This window comes from Stenella coeruleoalba (assembly GCF_951394435.1).
Source record: "Stenella coeruleoalba genome assembly, chromosome: 5".
Classification (NCBI taxonomy): domain Eukaryota; kingdom Metazoa; phylum Chordata; class Mammalia; order Artiodactyla; family Delphinidae; genus Stenella; species Stenella coeruleoalba.
This window is the reverse complement of record NC_137150.1, coordinates 73,758,627-73,782,679: the sequence shown is the minus strand read 5'-3', so window position 1 is coordinate 73,782,679 and position 24,053 is coordinate 73,758,627. Positions and strand designations below refer to the sequence as shown.

The 24,053-nt window shown below is 37.6% G+C and overlaps 1 protein-coding gene across 1 annotated transcript in view; it reads right to left on the bottom strand.

Moving 5' to 3' along the window:
* LMLN (leishmanolysin like peptidase) overlaps positions 1-23,866 on the bottom strand; it is a gene marked incomplete at its 5' end in the record, with an annotated part of 80,438 nt that extends 56,572 nt beyond the window's left edge. Inside the window, 5 exons of the mRNA XM_079923101.1 lie at positions 1,217-1,340; positions 1,891-1,973; positions 2,858-2,888; positions 3,738-3,835; positions 23,648-23,866. Coding sequence (XP_079779227.1) covers positions 1,217-1,340; positions 1,891-1,973; positions 2,858-2,888; positions 3,738-3,835; positions 23,648-23,866 — 555 coding nt within the window. The remainder of the gene's footprint in view (positions 1-1,216; positions 1,341-1,890; positions 1,974-2,857; positions 2,889-3,737; positions 3,836-23,647) is intronic.
* Between the last annotated feature and the right edge of the window lie 187 nt (positions 23,867-24,053).

Here is a 24,053-nt window from a genome sequence, read left to right as displayed (position 1 = left end):
TAAACTTCAACTATATGCTTAATTTTGCTGACAAAGTCAATGTTTAATAATGTATTCATTTTCTAAAAGTAATGAGAGAACACAGCTCAATAGAGAAAAGCAGCTAAAGCAATAATCATATTTTCCAAAATATAGGTATAAATAAATTGGCTTTCTGGTTTACACATTTAAACTTTTTATATTTTTTCTGATACAAATAATAGACGCTTAATATGAAAAATCAGAACATTACAAAAATGTATAAGTTAACAAATAAAAGCCCTCCATAATCCAACTCAATGAAAACCATTAAAATTTTATGTGTCTCTAGATTTTTTATATATGTATACCTCCAGATTACTTCATAATTTTTTATATGTGTGTATACACTTCTTATTTTTTATGCTTTTATTTCAGCTTTACTGAAAGCTGAATAATTGATGATAATTTTTAATTTTTAAATGAAATAGACTAACTACCCATACTGATTTACAACTTTTTTTTCCATTTAAAAGCTTAACTGTCTTTCCAAATCAGTATATAAAGATCTATTTTGTTCTTTTTTTTTTTTAATATTGTTCATTTATTTTGGCTGCACCGGATCTTAGTTGTGGCATGCAGACTCTTAGTTGCGGCATGCATGTGGGATCTAGTTCCCCAACCAGGGATTGAACCTGGGCCCCGTGCATTGGGAGCAAAGAGTCTTACCTGCTGGACCACCAGGGAAGTCCTTCTACTTCATTCTTTAACAGCTGTGTAGTGCTCCATTATGTGGTTATGCCATAACTTAAGTAATATTAATATAGGCATATTTATAGTTTTGCAAAGAATATCCTTGAACATATATTACATAGTTATAAGTATTTTTATGGAATACATTTCCAGGTTGGGTTAAAGCATACACATTATTTTTATTTGAAGAGATAATGTTAAATTGCCCTTTAAAAATTCTGAGGTATATAGCTGCTAAAAGATGTTTTGGAGGGCAAAGATAAAGTCCTAAGCAGAAACGATTCAGCAGCCTCAGAGATAAATTGAAAAAAGAAAAAAATAATTAAATTCACTTGAAAACCAATGAAAGAATAAAATCAGCACACCTAACTGTGATTACTTTTGGTAGAGAATGAAGCTTTTGAACTTAAGTCTGTAAAATCTTCTTAGTGACAATCACAGATTGAAAATCTGTCATAAGTTTATCCTAAAGAATAAGAACATTGCTAAGAGCAGGGTGAAATACCTGGAGGTGCTCCTCAGGCACTATAACGGGGCCACATCTTGTATGCTCTGCACATTCCCCAGTACAGCATCTATGGTGATCATTTTCCTTCCGAAGGTATTGGTATTGGTTTGTTGCACATTGTCTTCAGTTCATTCGTACATCAAAGTTTAATTACAAAAAAAAAATAAAGATGAGTTCACAGCAGTTAAAACATTGTAAAAAACTAGTAGCTGCTATGTTTATTTCATTTATAATAGTTACTATTTTAGTTAGAAAAGTAGTCTAATAAAGAATTTTGGTTCCATGGCAAATTCTTCTGATCTGGGTTTTCAAACACTCAAATACTTCAAAAGCCAATACTGTACACATGAAGGAAGGGGATATGGGAAAAAGGGATATGGGAAAAAGCCAATACTGTACACATGAAGGAAGGGGATATGGGAAAAAGGGTACAACTATACCCAAGGAAAAGATCCAGTGGGTCACCTCATAATGGAAAATCGGGAAAAGAATGATTACCCAACAGATGCTCTTTTATTCTTTTTAAATATCTTACAGTTTGGTCTCCAGGAACCAGCATAATAAAATACTCCAGTATAAAACTCACAATTTGCCATACTGACAGAATGGGGTGGGCAGAGTACTAAATACTAAACAACTGAAGAAAATGACCTGTGTGTAATGTGACATACCTACTAAGTAATATGGTGCCCGCAGGTCTACGAACCTGAAAAGTCTTCTCTAAATAAGAAACAGCTTGTGGAAAAAGTTTGGTCTAAATAAAAGTTGGAAAAAAAAAACCAGTCAGAATTACAGCTAAAAGATAAACTATATTTAAAACAAGTAAGCATAGGATATTAATGACTAAGGGGAAAGAAGGAAAAAGCCTTATAATTCTGGAATATAGGTACTAGTCGAAAGTTGTGTGACTATGGCTAGGGAAAGATTGAGTCTAGGAGCAAAGGAATTTCCTCATTTACTAGTTTAGTTTGGAGGAAAGAACACCAAAAAGTTCCTTCCCTACCCCATTTAAATAGAATATTATAAAACATAAATCACAACTATTAATATTACTTTAAATTTGAGACTGATTTAGATTATTCCAACATGAAGGTAGTTTATGTTAAGAAAATCATATATTTAGAAGATCTACTTTAGCCTCACCCATTTCTGTGACCCCATAATGAAGTGGCTTAATGTGTGTGTGTGCCTCTGTAACAGTTAAAAAACTTATGAGGCTAGCACCTCTATAAATGACCTTGGCATTTCATACTATCAGGCCAATTAATCTTCATGAGAATGAGCATTTCCACCAAGAGAATAGTGTTCTCAATGTTTTTAAAACATCATCTTTTTCATCCTATCTGAAGCATGCTCTGCTCCCCTAAAACTTAAGAGGACAAGTAAAAATATGAGAATGATTTAATATCAAATTATAAAATGAGAAGACTAACTTAATATCAAATATGAACAAAGTTTTGGTGAGTGCATCATAAAAACACCTTGGTGATAATAGAAATACATTCACTACCAACACCTTTTATTCAGTCATTCACAGAATAGTTATGTGTATGTTTTTCATTACTGAAGTAAAATTTACATACAATAAAATGTACCATTTTAAGTGTCCAATTCAAGCTATGAGTATTTATTACATACCTTTACAAGGTGTCTTTTCTCAGGGAGCAACCTGAAAATGATGACATAAAACATAAAGATTGCCATGCTGAGGGCAAACCACTATCTCATTTTTGTTCAGAATACAACTGGCAGGAGTCCCAAGGAATGCTTTGTGGAAGCATGCCATATCAGTCCCTCTAAATCTCAATGAGCATTTAAGAGTTGATCACATACTGTTTCATTCATTTGGGAAGTTAAAGATAGGGAAAGACATCACCTACTCCCAATAGCTCTTCATAAACTACTACAGATTCATAATTTATCTCTTTTCTGGACGCCCTCTTACTCTAAATTAAAAATTAGGCTATATCATCTCTCTGGTTAATAATTTTGTAAATGTTCTTACTATTGTATTAGTATTTTGTCTTATTGTTCCTCCAAGTACTTAAGTGCCTTCCAGGTCTGTTATTGACCACATAAGTAGACATACACTGGTGTGCTTAAATTATTCATGATGTATAGATTTAAATCATATCCCATGGCCTTCATCTTTCTAAACTAAAAAGCATATTTAGCTTAATTCCATTTTGAGGGTACACTAGCATCTACTTCCATTTATAGAACTCCAGGTAACAGATGAAAATATTTTCAATAGTTTGATTCTTAATAAAAAAAGATGACAGGGGCTTCCCTGGTGGCGCAGTGGTTGGGAGTCCGCCTGCCAATGCAGGGGACAAGGGTTCGTGCCCCGGTCCGGGAGGATCCCACATGCTGCGGAGCGGCTGGGCCCGTGAGCCATGGCTGCTGGGCCTAAACGTCTGGAGCCTGTGCTCCGCAACGGGAGAGGCCACAACAGTGAGAGGCCTGTGTACTGCAAAAAAAAAAAAAAAAAAAAGATGACAAATAATGATGTACTTACTCTTCAATACTTTTATCGTAGACAGTCTTGATTCTTAAATGTTCATTAACATCTCTCTTTATAATATGATTTGCCTTAAGATGGACCTTATTTATGACCTAAAAAAAAGGAACAGATTTGAAAAAAATGTATAGATTAGTTAATTGAGGTCCCAACTTAAAATTAGTAAACTAAATTTCAAGTGTAATACCCAGAAAAAATACAAGAACTAAATAAATTGAGAGACAGTTCATGCTCATGGATAGGAAGACTCAAAATTATCAAGATGTCAGTTCTTCCCAACTTCATCTATAGATTCAATGCAATCCCAATCAAAATCCCAGCAAGTTACATTGTGCATATCAACAAACTAATTCCAAAGTTTATATAGATGGCAAAAGACCAAGAATAGCCAACAAAATGTTGAAGAAAAAAACAAAGTTGGAGGACTGACACTACCTGACTTCAAGATTTACTATAAAGTTACATTATCAAGACAGTGTGGTACTGGCAAAAGAAGAAACAAATAGACCAATGGAACAGAATAGAGAGCCCAGAAATAGGCCCACATAAGTATATTCAACAGATCTTTGACAAAGGAAAAAAAGCAATACAATGGAACAAAGATGGTCTTTTCAACAAATGGTGCTGGAACAACTGGATATTCACATGGGAAAAAAAATGAATCTGGAGACAGACCTTACATCTTTCAGAAAAATTAACTCAAAATGGAATATAGACCTAAAATGTAAAACACAAAACTATATAAAACTCTTAGAAGATACCATAGGAGAAAAACCAGATGTCCTTGGATATAGTGATGACTTTTTAGATATAACACTAAGGGTACGATCCATGAATGAAATAACTGATAATTTCAACTTTATTAAAATTAAAAACTTCTGCTCAATGAGGGTTAACATCAAGAGAATAAGAAGACAAGCCATAGACTGGGAGAAAATATTTGCAAAAGACAAATCTGATAAAGGACTATTATCCAAAATATACAAAGAACTCTTAAAACTCAACAGTAAGAAAATGAGAGACTTCCCTGGCGGTCCAGTGGTTAAGACTGTGCGCTTCCAATGCAGAGGGCCCGAGTTCGATCCCTTTTCGGGGAACTAAGATCCCACATGCCATGCCCAGCGCGGCCAAAAGAAAGAAAAAGAAAATGAACAATCCAAGTAAAACATGGGCCAAAAACCTTAATAGACACCTCACCAAAGAAGGTATATAGACGGCCAATAAACATACAGAGAGACGTTTCACATTATACGTCATCAGGGAAATGCAAATTAAAACAACAAAATATCACTATACACCTATTAGAATGGCCCAAATCTGGAACACATACTATACCAAATGCTGCCAAGGATGTGGAGCAACAGAACTCTCATTCATTGCTGGTGGGAATGCAAAATGTACAGCTACCTTGGAAGACAGTTTGGCAGTTTCTTACAAAACTAAACATACTTTTACCATAACCACCCAGCAATCATGCTCTTTGGTATTTACACAAATGAGTTACAAACTTATATTCAAACAAAAACCTGTTCATGGATGTTTATAGCAGCTTTATTCATAATTGTTACAACTTAGAAGCAGCCAGGATGTTCTTCAAGAGGTGAGTGGATAAATAAACAGTGGTACATCCAGACAATGGAATATTATTCAGAGCTAAAAAGATGAGCTATTAAGCCAGGAAAAGACATGGAGGAACCTTAAATGCATATCAGTAAGTGAAATAAGCCAATCTGAAAAGGTTACATACTATATGATTCCAACTATATGACATTCTGGAAAAGGCAAAACTATGGACACAGTAAAAAGTTCACTGTTTGCCAGGGATAGAGGGGTGAGGGATTAATAGAGCACAGAGGATTTTGAGGGCAGTGGACCTGTATGATACTGTAATGATGGCTACATGTCGTTATACATTTGTATTATACATTTGTCCAAACACATAGAATGTACAACACAAAGAGTAAATCCTAATGTAAACTATGGACTTTGGGTGACTATGATATGTCAATATAGTTTCATCAATTATGACAAACATACCACTCTGGTTGGGGATGTTGATATTAGGGGAGCCTATGCATGTGAGGAGGAACAGAGTATTTGGGAAATCTCTGTACCTTCTTCACAATTTTGCAGTGAATCTAAAACTGCTTTTAAAAAATAGTCTTTAAGGGCTTCCCTGGTGGTGCAGTGGTTAAGAATCTGCCTGCCAATGCAGGGGACACAGGTTCGAGCCCTGGTCCAGGAAGATCCCACATGCTGCGGAGCAACTAAGTCCGTGAGCCACAACTACTGAGCTTGCACTCTAGAGCCCGCAAGCCACAACTACTGAACCCACATGCCACAACTACTGAAGCCCATGTGCCCAGAACCCCTGCTCCACGACAAGAGAAGCCACCACAATGAGAAGCCTGCGCACCTCAATGAAGAGTAGCCCCCACTCGCCACAACTACAGAAAGCCCATGTGCAGCAACGAAGACCCAACACAGCCAAAATAAATAAATAAATAATAGTCTTTAATTTAAAAAAATGAAGATGAGAAGACAATGGAACAAATAGTTAAAGCACTAAAAGAAAGATATTCAATACTGAAGTGTATCTCCAATGAAACTACCCTTCAAAAATGAAGAGGAAATAAAGATATTTCAGATAAACAAAAATTGAGAGAATTCATCACCAGCAGACCTCCACTACAGGAAACACTAAAGGAAGTTCTTCATGGTAATGGAAATGACACTAGAGGGTAACTTGGATCTTGTCTTAGTTCAGGCTTCTATAACAGAATACCATAAACTGGGTGGCTAACAAACAACAGAAATTTACTTCTCACAGTTCTGGAGGCTGACAAGTCTAAGATCAAGGCGCCAGAAGACTGGGTGCCTGGTGAAGGCTCACTTCTTGTTTCTTAAGGCCATAGTCTGGTTGTATCCTCTGGCAGAAGGGGCAAAGAGCTCTTTCATAAGGGTATTAATCTCATTCATAAGGGCTCTGCCCTCATGACCTAATCATCTACCAAAGACCCCATCTCCTAACCATTATATTGAGAGTTAGCCTTTCAACATATGAATTTTGAGGGAACACATTCACTATATACAAGATCTGTAGGAAGGAATGTGGACAAGTGGAAATGTTAGATAAGTAAATATAAAAGTCTATTGTGTAGAAAACAGTTAACATAGCAGGCCTAAGACTACTATTTTTAGAAAGACCTGCTTGCAAGTTTGACTTTTCACTGGTCCCAGAATTTGAATGGTAAACTGTCCCTACACTGACATAAAACTTCCCTAAGCAATAAGGCAGTCTCATTGTGCCCAAACTGTTAACAGAAATACAGTTTATGCTGAACATCTGTTTACTTCTCAGAGTCAGGAATGTTAGTGACTGAAATTGTGCCTACATGAACCGTCTCCAATAAAAACCCTGGACTCCTAGACTCAGACGAGCTTCCCTGTAGACAACAATTTGTGCTTGTTCTTACAAGTTACTGCTAAACAGATTAAGCATGTCCTATGTGACTCCACTAGGAGAGGATTCTTGGAAATGTCAAGAAAAATTCAACTAACAATCAAGTTAAGAAGAGAAAAGGGTATTTAATTTGGGCCAAACTGAGGATTATAACCTGGGAGATAGACTCTCAGAAGTTCTGAGAACTGTTATGCCCGTTAGAAGTCAAAGGCACAGTCATATACATTCTCAAGACAAAGAATCATACATCAAAGTGACATACTGATATTTTACATAAAGTTCACCAAAGATATATAGTCCAGGTAAGCACGTACAAAGGCAGAGAACAACAGTAAGTCACTATGGCTCGCTACAGAGTTGGGAAAGAATGGTATTCTTTTAAAAAATTACATTGCTAGTGCCAGAAAAAAGGGGAAAAAAATCGATCTTTATGATCCAGCAGGCATTCCCATCTTTGAGGAGGTCTGGTTAATGTGTAATTCAGATGCACACAAGGAGGGAGGGAGGAGGCCCAAACGGACACAGAGACAGAACTTTATGTTTAAATTTTCTTGTCCTGCCTTAAAATACTTAAAATAATTTTATTTCATCAGAAGCTTGTGTCCGGTTTCCTTCAGTTTTTGCTCCGGGAGCCATTTCTTTTTACTGATTGTGCTTGATATGTATCCTTTCACTGTAATAAATCTTAGCTGTGAGTACAACTATATGCTGAGTCCTATGAGTCCTTCCAGCAAATCACCAAACCTGGGGTGGTTTGGAGACCTTCAACACAATTATACACATATTTCTTTTCTTCTTTTCATTTCTTTAGAGACATTAACTGTTTAAAACTAAAATTATAAAATTGCAATTGTGAGAGTTATATGTAGAGTTATTATATATTATGGTAATAGCAAAAGGACAAGGAAATAGTGACACTATACTGTTGAAAAGTTCCCGTATTTAACATGACTATAAACTTTAAGTAGATGTCATAAATTCAAGATACATATTGTAATCAATAGAGCAAACATTCAAAAATATATTGCATTTTACTGTTGGTTAATTACACCTCAATTTAAAAAGTAAAGCAAAGAGATAGAGCTAAAAAGTAAACAAAGGAATTAAAATAGAATACTAAAAAACAGAAGGCACAAACAGTCAAGTGAAACAAAGAGAAAAAAATAGCTAAACTGCCAATCCAAACTCAACCATGTCAAAAATCACATTAAATGTAAACATTAAATGTAAAAGGACTGAACATTCTTGTTAGAAAGCAGAGACTGTCAGACTAGAGAGAGCAAGATGCAACTATTTGCTATCTATAAGAAGCCCATTTTAACGATAAAGACACAGAGAAATAGAGAGTATAAGGATGGAAAAACACACATCATGTAAACACTAATCAAAAGAAAGCCAGAGTGGCTATATTAGTATTAGACAAAGTATATTTCAAAACAAGGAGTCTTAATTACCAGGAATAAAGAGAGGGGCAGTATGTAATGCTAAATGGGTCAATTCACAAAAAAATAACAATGTAAAATGTGTAAACACCTAACAGCAGAGCTGCAAAATACGTGAAGCAAAAACTGAAAACTGAAAGGAGAAGTAAACAAATCCACAATTATAGCTGGTGACTTCAACATTCCTACTCAGTAATCAACACAAGTAGACAGAAAATCAGTAAGGACATGGGAGACCTGAGCAGCACTATAACTAACTTGACCTAAATGACATTTATAGAACCACCTGCCCCAACATCAGCAGAATATACATTCTTCTCAAGTACACACAGAACGTTAACCTGGTTAGATTTTTGGCTATAAAACATATTTTACTATAAAACAATCCTTAAGAAATACAAAAAACTGAAATCATACAAAGGATGTTTGCTATCCATAACTAAATTAAACTAAAATGCAATTAGGTAAAGATAACTGGGAAATCTCCAAATATTAGAAAATCAAACTTTTTTTTTTTTTTTTGTGCCACACCATGAGGCCTTCGGGACTTTAGTTCCCTGACAAGGGATTCACTGTGCCCCCTGTAGTGAAAACTCAGAGCCATAACAGCCAGGGAATTCCTGAACAACAAACTTTTAAATTATCCTTAGGCTGAAGATGAAGTCACAAAGGAGATCAGAAAATATTTTTAATTGAATGATGATAAGATTATAAGCAATTAATATTTTTTAAAATAAATTTATTTATTTATTTTTGGCTGTGTTGGGTCTTTGTTGCTGCGCGCGGGCTTCCTCTAGTTGCAGCGAGCAGGAGCTACTCTTCTTTGCGGTGCAGGCTTCTCAATGCTGTGGCTTCTCTCATTGTGGAGCATGGGCTCTAGGCACGCGGGCTTCAGTAGTTGCGGCACAAGGGCTCAGTAGTTGTGGCTCATGGGCTCTAGAGCACAGGTTCAGTAGTTGTGGCGCATGGGCTTAGTTGCTCCGCGGCATGTGGGATCTTCCCAGACCAGGGATTGAACCCGTGTCCCCTGCATTGGCAGGCAGATTCTCAACCACTGGGCCACCAGAGAAGCCCAGCAATTAATATTTGTGTAATGTAATTAGTGTTTAGAAATTTATAACTTTAAATACTTATATTAGAAAAAATAATCTCAAATTAATGACCTAAGCTTCCATCTTAAGAAATTAGAAAATGAAGGGCAAATTAAACTCAAAGAAAGCAGAAGAAAGTAAATAATAAAGAACAGAAATCAATTAAAAGGAAAACAGAAAAATGATAGAGAAAAATCAATGAAACCCAGTGGCGGTTCTTTGAGAAGATCAATACAATTGATATATCTCTAAGCAGACTAAGAGAGCAGATACCAATTACCAATATCAAGAATGAAACAGGGCATATCACTATAGACTTTACAGACAGTGATATTGTGATTTATAATAAAAATATATATATTTGGTCTTTGTCACATTTTTGGAATTTCCTAAGACCTCTGGAATTTCCTAAATGATAAAAGTGATCAGGTGTCTTTTGTCATGTTAATGAGGTAACTTTTGGAAGCACCTAAGGGTGGAGACTGGTTACCAGTGGAGCCAAGTATGTGAATAAAAGATTGGAACTTTCAGTCCTTTCCACCCCCTCTAACCTCTGAGGAGAGGAGAGGGGCTGGAGATCAAGTTCAACCACCAATGCCCAATGATTTAATCAATTATATCTATGTAATGCCTACCTAAAACCCAAAATGATGGGGTTTGGAGAGCTTCCAGGGTGGTGAACACATGGAGATTCCGGGAGAGTGACATGTTCAGAAAGCACAGAAGCTCTGTGCCCTTTCTCCATACGTTGCCCTATACATCTCTTCCACCTGACTGTTCTTGAGCTACATTCTCTTATAATAAACCAGTAATCTAGTAAGTAAACATTTTCTCTGAGCTCTGTGAGCCTCTTTAGCAAATTAATCAGAACCAAAGAGGGAGTTGTTGGAACTTCCGATAGCTGGTTGGTCAGAAGCACAGGTAACCCCCTGGACTCACATTGGATCAAATGGGGGAGAAGGGGCAATGCTGTAGGTCTGAACTCTTAACCTGTGGAATCTGATGCTATCTCTGGGTAGACAGTGTCAGAATTGAGTTGAATTGTGGGACACTCACCTGATGTTGGAGAGTGGCTTGGTGATGTATGGAAAACCCTTGACACATTAGAATTGGTAACTCAGAACCCTTTACAGACATTTAAAAGATCAAATGGGAACATTAAGAAAACTGTATTTCCATAAATTTGACAACTTTGATGAAATGAAATTCTTTGAAAGATATGACTTACCAAAACACAATCAAGAAGAAATAGATAACCTCAATAGTCCAATATCTATTAAAGAAAATAAGTTCATAGTTTATAACACTCCAATAAAGAAAATTCCAGGCTGAGATATCTCCATTCATGAATTCTACTAAACATTTAAGGAAGAAACAATACTGCTTGTATACAAACTCTTTCTGAAAGTAGAAGAGGAAGCAATATTTCCCAATTCATTCTATAAGGCCAGCATTACCCTAATACCAATCTCAACAAAGCTACAGAAGGAAAAAAAAAACCAACTACAAACCAATATCCTTAATGAATACATATGCAAAATCATCAAAAAAACACTAGCAAATGAAATCCAGCAAAATGTAAAAAGGGTAATACATCATGATCAAGTGGGGTTTTATCTCAGCGGGATGCAAGCCTAGTTCATCATTCAAAAAATCAATCAATGTAACTCACAATATCAAAAGAATAAAGAAGAAAAGCTACATGATTATAACAATTGATACAGAAAAGACATTTAATAAAATTAAACACCCATTCATGACAAAAACTGTCAGCAGACTAGAAACAAAAAGTAATTTTCTTAACCTGATAAGGCACATCTACCAAAAATCTACGAACTAATACTTTTCTTTGCATTAAAATTTTTTATAGGGACTTCCCTGTGGCGCAGTGGTTAAGAATCCACCTGCCAATACAGGGGACACAGGTTCGATCCCTGGTCCAGGAAGATCCCACATGCTGCGAAGCAACTAAGCCCACGTGCCACAACTACTGAAGCTCATGTGCTGCAACTACTGAACCCACACGCTGCAACTACTGAAGCCCGCGTGCTCTAGGACCCGTGTGCCACAACTACTGAAGCCCGTGCAACTAGAGCCCATGCTCCACAACAAGAGAAGTCACCTCAATGAGAAGCCCGCATACTGCAACGAAGAGTAGTCCCTGCTCACCGCAACTAGAGAAAGCCCACGCGCAGCAGTGAAGACCCAACGCAGCAAAAAAGAAAAAAAAATTTTTAACACAATTTTGAAAGGTTACTTTCAATTTACAATTATTATAAAATATTGGCTATAGTCCCTGTGTTGTACAATACATCCTTAAGCCTATCTTATACTCAGTAGTTTGTAGTTCTCCCCTCTCACCCCCATCACTGGTAACCACTAGTTTGTTCTCTGTATCTGTGAGTCTGTTTCCTTTTTGTTATATTCACTAGTTTGTTGCATTTTCTAGATTCCACATATAAGTGATATCATACAGTATTTGCCTTTCTCTGTCTGACTTATTTCTCTTACCATAATGCCCTCCAAGTTCCTCCATGTTGCTGATAATGAAAAAATTTTGTTCTTTTTTAAAGCGGAGTAGTGTTCCATGCAACTAATACTCTTAATAGTGAAAGACTGAATGTTTTCCCCCTAAGATCAAGAACAATGGAAAGATGTCTACTCTCACCACTTGTATTCAATATTATAATGAAGGTCCTAGTCAGTATGATAAGGCAATATTAACATTAAATATTTGTAATAAGCAAAAGATACATATTGTAATCCCTAAAGCAAACACACACACACACACGCAGCATGCGCACTAACCCCACAGACAAGTGAAATGTATCGATAAAAGGATGGAAAATTCTAATCGTAAGCAAGGTGAAATGGCTATACTAATATCAGCAAAGCAGACTTCAAGACAGAGAGTATCACCAGAAATAAAGAGTAATATTTTATAATAATAAGGGGTTAATACCTCAGAAATACATAATTACAACTGTGAATGTACCTAACAATAGATTCAAAATCCATGAAGCAAAAGCTGACAGAACTAAAGGAAGAAAAAAGACATTTATAATCTTAGAAATTTTTAAAGACTCTCTTAGACAAAACATTTTAAGAATATACAAATCTGTAGCCAATATTTTGTAATAACTGTAAATGGAATATAACCTTTAAAAATTGTATAAAAAAAGAATATAGAAATCTGAAGTGTACCATCAATCGCCTCACCTTTTTGACATGTATAGAAAGCTATACTCAATACCTATAGAATATATATTCTTTACTAGTACACAGAAAAGTTTAGCAGGATAGAGCGTATGCTGAGGTATAAATAAAACAATCTCAAATTTCAAAGAACTGAAATCTTACAGAAGGTACCTCTAAATTAGAAATCAATAACTATAAGATATCTAGAAAAGGACCACATATTTAGAAATTATATTTTAAACATTTTTAATAATCCAGGGATCAAAGAAAAAATTACCAGGGAAAATAAAAATGAATTATCATTTTGAATGAAGTGTTAATTAAAATACAATGTGTCAAAATCTGTGGAATGTAGCTACAGTTGTACTTTGAGAGAAATACAGGTCATTAAATGTTTATGGTAGAGAAGAAAGAAAAGGCTAAAAAACAATGATCTGGGACTTCCCTTGTGGCACAGTGGATAAGACTCCATGCTCCCAATGCAGGGGGCCCAGGTTCGATCCCTGGTCGGGGAACTAGATCCTACATGCATGCTGCAACTAAGAGTTCACCTGCCGTAACTAAGGAGCCTGCAAGCTGCAACTAAGAAGCCCACGTGCCACAACTAAGGAGCCCAGGAGCCGCAACTAAGGATCCCATGAGTCACAACTAAGGAGCCTGCCTGCCACAACAAAGATCTGGTGCAACCAAATAAATGAATAAATAAATAAACATTAAAAACAAAAAAGACAAACAATGATCTAAGTTTCCACCTAACAATATGAACAAAGTAAATCCACAGTAAGTAGAAAGGAAAAATAATAAAGAACAGGAAACAATGAAATAGAAAACAATAATTAAAGAAAACTACCAAAGCTAACAGTTGGCTATTTAAAATGATTAATAGGGACTTCCCTGGTGGTGCACAGTGGTTAAGAATCTGCCTGCCAATGCAGAGGACACGGGTTCGAGCCCTGGTCCAGGAATATCCCACATATCGCGGAGCAACTAAGCCCATGAGCCACAACTACTGAGCCCGCGTGCCACAACTACTGAAGCCCGCATGCCTCAAGCCCGTGCTCCACAATAAGAGAGGCCACCGCAATGAGAAGCCCACACACTGCAACAAAGAGTAGCCCCCGGTCACCGCAACTACAGAAAGCCCATGTGCAGAAACGAAGACCCAATGCAGTCAAAAATAAATAAATAAATAAATTTGTAAATAAAATAAAATGATTAATAAACTTAATAAGCCCTTAGAAAGAATGGACTACAATAAAACAGAATAAACCCAAATTACCACATTAGAAATGAAAGCATGCCTATCACTCAGATTCTACAGACAACAAAAGGATAAATTATTATGAACAATTTTATGTCAATACATTTAACAATTCAGATGAAATAAAGTCCTTCAAAAACACAAGTTACCAAGACTGACATAAGATCAAATGGATACTATGAATAGACTTGTATGAGAGAAACTGGATTTATCTATCCCTACACAGTGGTTTCTTGGGGCCAGAGTGAAAGCATGGGTTTTCTGCAAATGAGCACAAGGGATCTTTCTGGGGTGATGGAAATGTTCTAAAACTGGACTGTGGTGATGGTTCTGTAGACTTGTAAATTTATAAAAATCACTTAATTGGACACTTAAGTGGGTGAATTTTATGGCATATAAATTATAGCTCAATAAAAGTATTTAAAAAACAACTCTCTACAAAGCAAACACTAGATCCAGACAGTTTCAGTTATGAATTATACCAGACATTTAAGGAAGAAATTTTCTTTTAGAAAATACATGATAGAATTTCCCAACTCATTATGTAAGACCAGTATAATTCTGCTATTAAAAGTTAACAAAGGGACTTCCCTGGTGGCGCAGTGGTTAAGAACCTGCCTGCCAATGCAGGGGACATGGGTTCAAGCCCTGGTCTGGGAAGATCCCACATGCCGCAGAGCAACTAAGCCCATGAGCCACAACTACTGAGCCTGAGCTCTAGAGCCCGCGAACCACAACTACTGAGGCCCGCATGCCTAGAGCCTGTGCTCTGCAACAGAGAAGCCACAGCAACGATAAGCCCACGCACCACAACGAAAAGTAGCCCCCACTCACAACAACTAGAGAAAGCCTGTGCTCAGTAACAAAGACCCATTCTAGCCAAAGATAGATAGATAGATAGATAGATAAATATTTTTAAAAGCTAACAAAGAAGATGGCAGAGTAGAAGGACGAGCACTCACTCCCTCTTGTGAGAGCACCGGAATCACAAGTAACCACTGAACAATCATCGACAGGAAGACACTGGAACTCACCAAAAAAGATACCCCACATCCGAAGACAAAGGAGAAGCTGCAATGAGACAGTAGGAGGGGCATAATCACAAAAAAAATCAAACCCCATAACTGCTGGGTGGGTGAGTCACAAACTGGAGAACACTTATGCCACAGAAGCCCACCAACTGGAGTGAAGGTTCTGAGCCCTATGTCAGGTTTCCCAACCTGGGGGTATGGCAATGGGAGGAGGAATTCCTAGAGAATCAGACTTTGAAGGCTAGCGGAACTTGACTGCGGGACTTTGACAGGACTGGGGTAAACAAAGACTCCACTCTTGGAGGGCACACACAAAGTAGTGTGTGCATCAGGACCCAGGGGAAGGAGCAGTGACGCCATGGGAGACTAAATGAGACCTACCAGCTAGTGTTGGAGGGTCTCCTGCAGAGGCGGGGTGTGGCTGTGGCTCACCATGGGGACAAGGACACTGGCAGCAGAAGTTCTGGGAAGTACTACTTGGGGTGAGCCCTCCCAGAGTCTGCCATTAGCCCCACCAAAGAGCCGGGTAGGCTCCAGTGCTAGATCGCCTCAGGCCAAACAACCAACAGGGAGGGAACCCAACCCCACCCATCAGCAGACAAGTGGATTAAAGTTTTACTAAGCTCTGCCCACCAGAGCAACAACCAGCTCTACCCACCACCAGTCCCTCCCATCAGGAAGCTTGCACAAGCCTCTTAGATAGGCTCATCCACCAGAGGGCAGACAGCAGAAGCAAGAAGAACTACAATTCTGCAACCTATGGAAGGAAAACCACATTCACAGAAAGATATACAAAATGAAAAGGCAGAGGACTTTGTACCAGATGAAGGAACAAGATAAAACCCCAGAAAAACAACTAAATGAAGTGGAGATAGGCAACCTTCCACAAAAAGAATTCAGAATAATGATAGCGAAGATGATCCAGGACCTTGGAAAAAGAACGGAGGCAAAGATCGAGAAGATGCAGGAAATGTTTAATAAAGACCTAGAAGAATTAAAGAACAAACACCTAGAAGAATTAAAGAACAAACAATCAGAGATGAACAATACAATAACTGAAATGAAAAATACACTAGAAGTAATCGATAGCAAAATAACTGGGGCAGAAGAACGGATAAGTGACCTGGAAGACAGAAGGGTAGAATTCGCTACCGTAGAACAGAATAAAGAAAGAAGAATGAAGACAGCCTAAGACATCTCTGGGACAACATTAAATGCAACAACATTTGCATTATAGGGGTCCCAGAAGGAGAAGAGAGAGAGTAAAGGACCTGAGAAAATATCTGAAGAGATTATAGTCGAAAACATCCCTAACATGGGAAAGGAAATAGCCACCCAAGTCCAGGAAGCACAGAGAGTCCCAGGCAGGGTAAACCCAAGGAGAAACGCACAGAGACACACAGTAATCAAACTGACAAAAATTAAAGACAAAGAAAAATTACTGAAAGCAACAAGGGAAAAATGACAAATAACATACAAGGGAACTCCCATAAGGTTAACAGCTGATTTCTTAGCAGAAACTCTACAAGCCAGAAGGGAGTGGCATGATATATTTAAAGTGATGAAAGGGAAGAACCTACAACCAAGATTATGCTACCCGGCAAGGATCTCATTCAGATTCGATGGAGAAATCAAAAGCTTTACAGACAAGCAAAAACTAAGGGAATTCAGCACCACCAAACCAGCTGTACAACAAATGCTAAAGGAACTTCTCTAAGTGGGAAACACAAGAGAAGAAAAGGATCTAAAAAAACAAACCCAAAACAATTAAGAAAATGGTCACAGGAACATACATATCGATAATTACCTTAAACGTAAATGGATTAAATGCTCTGACTAAAAGACACAGGCTCACTGAATGGATACAAATAAGACCCATGTATATGCTGTCTACAAGAGACCCACTTCAGACCCAGGGACACATACAGACTGAAAGTGAGGGGATGGAAAAAGATATTCCATACAAATGGGAATCAAAAGAAAGCTGGGGTAGTAATACCCATATCATATAAAATTGACTTTAAAATAAAGAATGTTACAAGAGACAAGGAAGGATATTACATAACGATCAAGGGAACAATCCAAGAAGAAGATATAAGAATTATCAATATATATGCACCCAACATAGGAGCACCTCAATACATAAGGCAACTGCTAACAGCTATAAAAGAGGAAATAGACAGTAACAGAATAATAGTGGGGGACTGTAATACTTCACTTACACCAATGGACAGATCATCCACACAGAAAATTAATAAGGAAACACAAGCTGTAAATGACACAATAGACCAGATAAATTTAATTGATATTTATAGGACATTCCATCCAAAAACAGCAGATTACACTTTCTTCTCAAGTGCACACGGAACATTCTCCAGGATAGATCACACCTTGGGTCACAAATAAAGCCTCAGTAAATTTAAGAAAACTGAAATCATGTCAAGCATCTTTTCTGACAACGCTATGAGATTAGAAATCAATTATAGGGAAAAAAACGTAAAAAACAGAAACACATGGAGGCTAAACAATACGTTACTAAGTAACCAAGAGATCACTGAAGAAATCAAAGAGGAAATCAAAAAATACTTAGAGACAAATGACAATGAAAACACAATGATCCAAAACCTATGGGATGCAGCAAAAGCAGTTCTAAGAGGGAGGTTTATAGCAATACAAGCCTACCTCAAGAAACAAGAACAATCTCAAATAAACAATCTAACCTTACACCTAAAGGAAATAGAGAAAGAAGAACAAACAAAACCCAAAGTTAGTAGAAAGAAAGAAATCATAAACATCAGAGCAGAAATAAATGAAAGAGAAACAAAGAAAACAAGAGCAAAGGTCAAGGAAACTAAAAGCTGGTTCTTTGAGAAGATAAACAAAACTGATAAACCTTTAGCCAGACTCATCAAGAAAAAGAGGGAGAGGACTCATATCAATAAAATTAGAAATGAAAAAGAAGTTACAGTGGACACCGCAGAAATACAAAGCATCATAACAGACTACTACAAGCAACTCTATGCCAATAAAATGCACAATCTGGAAGAAATGGACAAATTGTTAGAAAGATATAACCTTCCAAGACTGAACCAGGAAGAAATAGAAAATATGAACAGACCAATCACAAGTAATGAAATTGAAACTGTGATTAAAAATCTTCCAACAAACAAAAGTCCAGGATCAGATGGCTTCACAGGTGAATTCTATGAAACATTTAGAGAAGAGCTAATACCCATCCTTCTCAAACTCTTCCAAAAAATTGCAGAGGAAGGACCACTCCCAAACTCATTGTATGAGGCCACCACCACCCTGATACCAAAACAAGACAAAGATACTACAAAAAAAGAAAATTTACAGACCAATATCACTGATGAATATAGATGCAAAAATCCTCAATAAAATATAGCACAGAATCTAACAACACATTAAAAGGATCAAACACCATGATCAAGTGGCATTTATCCCAGGGATGCAAGGCATCTTCAATATACGCAAATCAATCAATGTGATACACCATTTTAACAAACTGAAGAATAAAAACCATATGATCATCTCAATAGATGCAGAAAAAGCTCTTGACAAAATTCAACACCATTTATGATAAAAACTCTCCCGAAAGTGGGCATAGAGGCAACCTACCTCAACATCATTAAGGCCATAGACGACAAACCCACATCAAACATCATTCTCAATGGTGAAAAACTGAAAGCATTTCCTCTAAGATCAGGAACATGACAAGGATGGCCACTCTTGTCACTATTATTCAACATAGTTTTGGAAGTCCTAGCCACAGCAATCAGAGAAGAAAAAGAAATAAAAGGAATACAAACTGGAAAAGAAGTAAAACTGTCACTGTTTGTAGGTGACATGATACTATACATAGAGAATCCTAAAGATGCCACCAGAAAACTACTAGAGCTAATCAATGAATTTGGTAAAGTTGCAAGATACAAGATTAATGCACAGAAATCTCTTGCATTTTTATACACTATCAACGAAAGCTCAGAAAGAGAAATTAAAGAAACAGTCCCATTCACCACTGCAACAAAAAGAATAAAATACCTAGGAATAAACCTACCTAAGAAGGTAAAAGACCTGTACTCAGAAACTGCAAGACACTGATGAAAGAAATCAAAGATGACACAAACAGATGGACAGATACACCATGTTCTTGGATTGGAAGAATCAATATTGTGAAGAAGACTATACTACTCAAAGCAATCTACAGATTCAATGCAATTCCTATCAAATTACCAGTGGCATCTTTTACAGAACTAGAACAAAAAATCTTAAAATCTGTATGGAGACACAAAAGACCCTGAATAGCCAAAGTAGTCTTGAGGGAAAAAAACAGAGCTGGAGGAATCAGACTCCCTGACTTCAAACTATAATACAAAGCTACAGTAATCAAGACAATACGGTACTGGCACAAAAACAGAAATATAGATCAATGGAACAGGATAGAAAGCCCAGAGATAAACCCACACACCAATGGTCAACTAATCTATGACAAAGGAGGCAAGGATATACAATAAAGAAAAGACAGTCTCTTCAATAAGTGGTGCTGGGAAAAGTGGACAGCTACATGTAAAAGAATGAAATGAGAACACTCCCTAACACCATACACAAAAATAAACTCAAAATGGATTAGAGACCTAAATGTAAGACTGGACACTATAAAACTCTTAGAGGAAAACAGGAAGAACACTGACATAAATCACAGCAAGATCTTTTCAGATCCACCTCCTAGAGTAAAGGAAATAAAAATAAACAAATGGGACCTTATGAAACTTAAAAGCTTTTGCAAAGCAAAGGAAACAGCAAACAAGATGAAAAGACAACCCTCAGAATGGGAGAAAATATCTGCAAACAAATCAATGGACAAAGGATTACTCTCCGAAATATATAAACAGGTCAAGCAGCTCAATAATAAAAAAACAAACAACCCAATCCAAAAATGGGCAGAAGACCTAAATAGACATTTCTCCAAAGAAGACATACACATGGCCAAGAAGTTCAACATCACTAATCATTAGAGAAATGCAAATCAAAACTACAATGAGGTATCACCTTACACCAGTCAGAATGGGTACCATCAGAAAATCTACAAACAACAAATGCTGGAGAGGGTGTGGAGAAAAGGGAACCCTCTTGCACTGTTGGTGGGAATGTAAATTAGTACAGCCACTATGGAGAACAGTACGGAGGTTCCTTAAAAAACTAAAATTAGAATTACCATATGACCCAGCAATCCCACTACTGGGCATATACCCAGAGAAAAACATAATTCAAAAAGACACATGCACCCCAGTGTTCATTGCAGCACTATTTACAACAGCCAGGTTATGCAAGCAACCTAAGTGTCCATCAACAGATGAATGAATAAAGAAGATATGGTACATATATACAATGGAATATTACTCAGCCATAAAAAGGAATGGAATTGGGTCATTTGTTTAGATGTGGATGGATCTACAGACTGTTTTACAGAGTGAAGTAAGTCAGAAAGAGAAAACAAATATCGTATATCAATGCGTATATATGGAACCTCGAAAAATGGTACAGATGAACCAGTTTGCAGGGCAGAAATAGAGACACAGATGTAGAGAACAAACGTATGGACACCAAGGGGGGAAAGTGGCAGGGGGTGGGGTGGTGGGATGAATTAGGAGATTGGGATTGACATATATACACTAATATGTATAAAATAGATAACTAATAAGAACCTGCTGTATAAATAAATAAATAAAATAAAATTCAAAAATTCAAAAAAAAAACTAACAAAAACTTCACTAAGAAAGGAAACTATAAACCAACATCATTCATAAACATAGATGCAAAAGTCCTTAATCTATGAGCAAATTGAATTCGTAAGTGTATTAAAAGGATAATACATAATAACCAAGTAGCGTCTATTCCAAAAATGCAAGATTGATTTACTATTGGAAAATCCAATGTGATATACCATATCACACTACATATTATATAATTCCATTGATATAAGCTTAGTTCTAGAATAGGCAAAACTAATTTGATATGAAATCTAAATCTAATACCAAAAGGAAAAAGGAACAATAGTAGCCTTGGGTGGATGGGAGAGACTGACTGGCACAGGACAGGAAGGAACTTTCTGGAGACTTGAAAATGTTCTATATTGTGATAGAGTTGTGGGTTTTACATGAATATACATGATTGCATTTGCTACATTTCAGTATATATAAACCTTACAAAAAATTTTTTTTAAGTAACAATAACAGTGGGAAGATGGGGAATGGGTAGAAGTATATAAAACAGAATTAAGAGAATACTGGTAAGTGCTGAAGCTGGGTGAAGGGTCATGGGAGTTCATTATACTATTCTGTTTGGGGGTTTGCTTTAATTTACATAATAAAAACAAAACAAAACGTAGAGTTTTTAGTTGAGAAGAAGATATATGAGTCAAAATGTTTCGTAGTTCCTCACCATTACCAATAAAAAGTTACTGTAATTTCCTGTTGCAATTAACAGAGGTACAGTCACTAGTAGTACAATGAATAGTACTTGCTTATACTTTGTGTCCAAGCTAAAGCAAAGAGATTGGTTAGGAGGACTTGCTACTACATACTCTATGAATAACTAGTAAAATTTATTAGGAATATGAACTCTCAAGAACTTAATAGCTTGCTTTGAATATCTGAAGCACTACCACTATTTAGTTTGTTCAATCAAGAGCCATAAATAAAAACAGTGGATGGAAGTTTCAGGAACAGTTATCAGCTCTATATTGTTATCATATCTGGCCGTGTCATGCGGCATGCGGGATCTTAGTTCCCCGCCAGGGACTGAACCCGTGCCCCCTGCAGTGGAAGCTCGGAGTCTTAACCACTGGACCAGCAGGAACGTCTGTATTTTCAGCTCTATAGAAAGAACAATGATCTCTCCAAAAAGCAAAGGGGCTGCCTTTGGAGATAACTTCCCTATTTGTGGAAATGTTCAAATATTAGTAGGAGATTTGTACACTGGCAACAATCACAAGAAGAAAACAGCTATTAAGGTTCCTTCTAGTACAGAGATTTTGCAGTTCTCTGAACTATTTTCTCTTCTTTTGATCTAAATTCAAAGAGAGAAGTGCAGGGCTTTGTGGGAATGTCTTTTAAAAAGAATTCACTAGGTGGGTGGGGGGAACTGAGGAGATGCTTAAGGGTACAAACTTGCAACTAGTAGATAAGTCCCAGATATCTAACGTACAACACAGTGATTATAGACAACAATACTGTATTATAAACTTACAAGTTGCTAAGAGACTAAATAAAATAAAATAAAATAATTCAGCCAGAATGCAGTGTCATGATAAAAGCTGTAATACAGCCACAAACCCCAAACTTAGTATTCTGGCATATATGGTTATGAACAGCATGCATAAAAATTTTTGGAAATTATCACAAAAATGAATGGTCTTAGATTTCTGGGCTGACCTGAAAATTTCTAGATTAATCTTTCTTGTTAAAGTAATAAGACAAATTATAAAATCAATCACAACATGCAGCCCTGACCCAGGTACTGTGTCTTCTTTCCTCAAAGAATACTGATTATTGTGGGCCCTTCTCTGATTTAAGTACTGTGGAGAAATTAAAGTATAAGACACAAACCTTATCCCAAGGAAAATTACAATTTAACTACAAAGGTACAAACCATCACCACACAGCGATACTTGGTTAAGTGCCAGAAGAGAGTACAGATAAGACGTACTGTGAAATGGAAAGAACATTCTACTGGGGGTGGTTTCAGCAGGCTGCCTTGAGGTTAAGGAACTCAGAATGAAAGAATTTAGACAGGAATAAAAATGTAATGGGAGGGAGGCAGGCACTTCCAGGACAGGAGAACAGGGTAAAGCAAGCGATGTGATGAAGTAACTTGAAAATCAACCTGAATTTTGTCTCCAGAGAATCCCCAGTATCCTCTCAATGCCTTTGTCTAGCTCTCCTATCAATTTCTTCTCAAACCTTTAGATCAGTGGTTCCCAAAGTGAGGTCCTTGGACAAGCAGCATCATCAACTATCTGGGAACTTCAACTGCAAATTCTGAGGCCCCATCCCAGATCTAATGAGTCAGAAGTGGGCAGAGGGAGGGAATGGAGCGGCAATCTGTGTTTGAACAAGTCTTTCAGGTGATTCTGACGGCCCGTTCAAGTTTGAAAACGATTGCTCTAGGACTACCTGATAAGCACAACCCTCCGCGCGGGACCTGATGACGTTCTGAGCGCCTAACTGAGCCACTTTGTTGGGTGCAGGAAGGGAGTTGATACCAGGTCCCAGCCCTCTAAGAGTTCAGTCTCTGGCCCAATCTCGCTTTCTCCTCCAGTACCGCTTGTTCCAATCACCATCCTCTATGCCATCGCCTCCCGTATTACTTTACCCTCACAGGGCCCCTCTGTCGCCCTACCTCAGACTCAGAGGGGACGTGGTGCCGGCAGGGAGAAGAACTGCCCAAGGAGACAGGAATAGATGTAGCGCTTGCCCAGAGCCCGCCCAACAGGAGTAAAACGCCTCGGACCCATAAAGAACCGCTCCAGTGCCACCGGCTCGGGCCCCGGCCTGAAGCTGAGGAGCCCGCTCTTCCACCCGTCTCGGCCGCCATCTTCAGGCCGAGCGTCGTTACCATGGAGTACGTGACGCCTCCGCGCCCAGCGCCAGCCCCGCCCCTCGCCTCTCGAGGCAGGTGGAGGGACTTGGCGGTGGAAAGGTGCTTTTTGATTGGCTAGCGTCACCCATAAGAAGTTCACCGCGGAAGACGCTGAGTTGCATCACGTCCATCGCGTCTCATTCGCGCGAAACCAGCCAATAAAAGC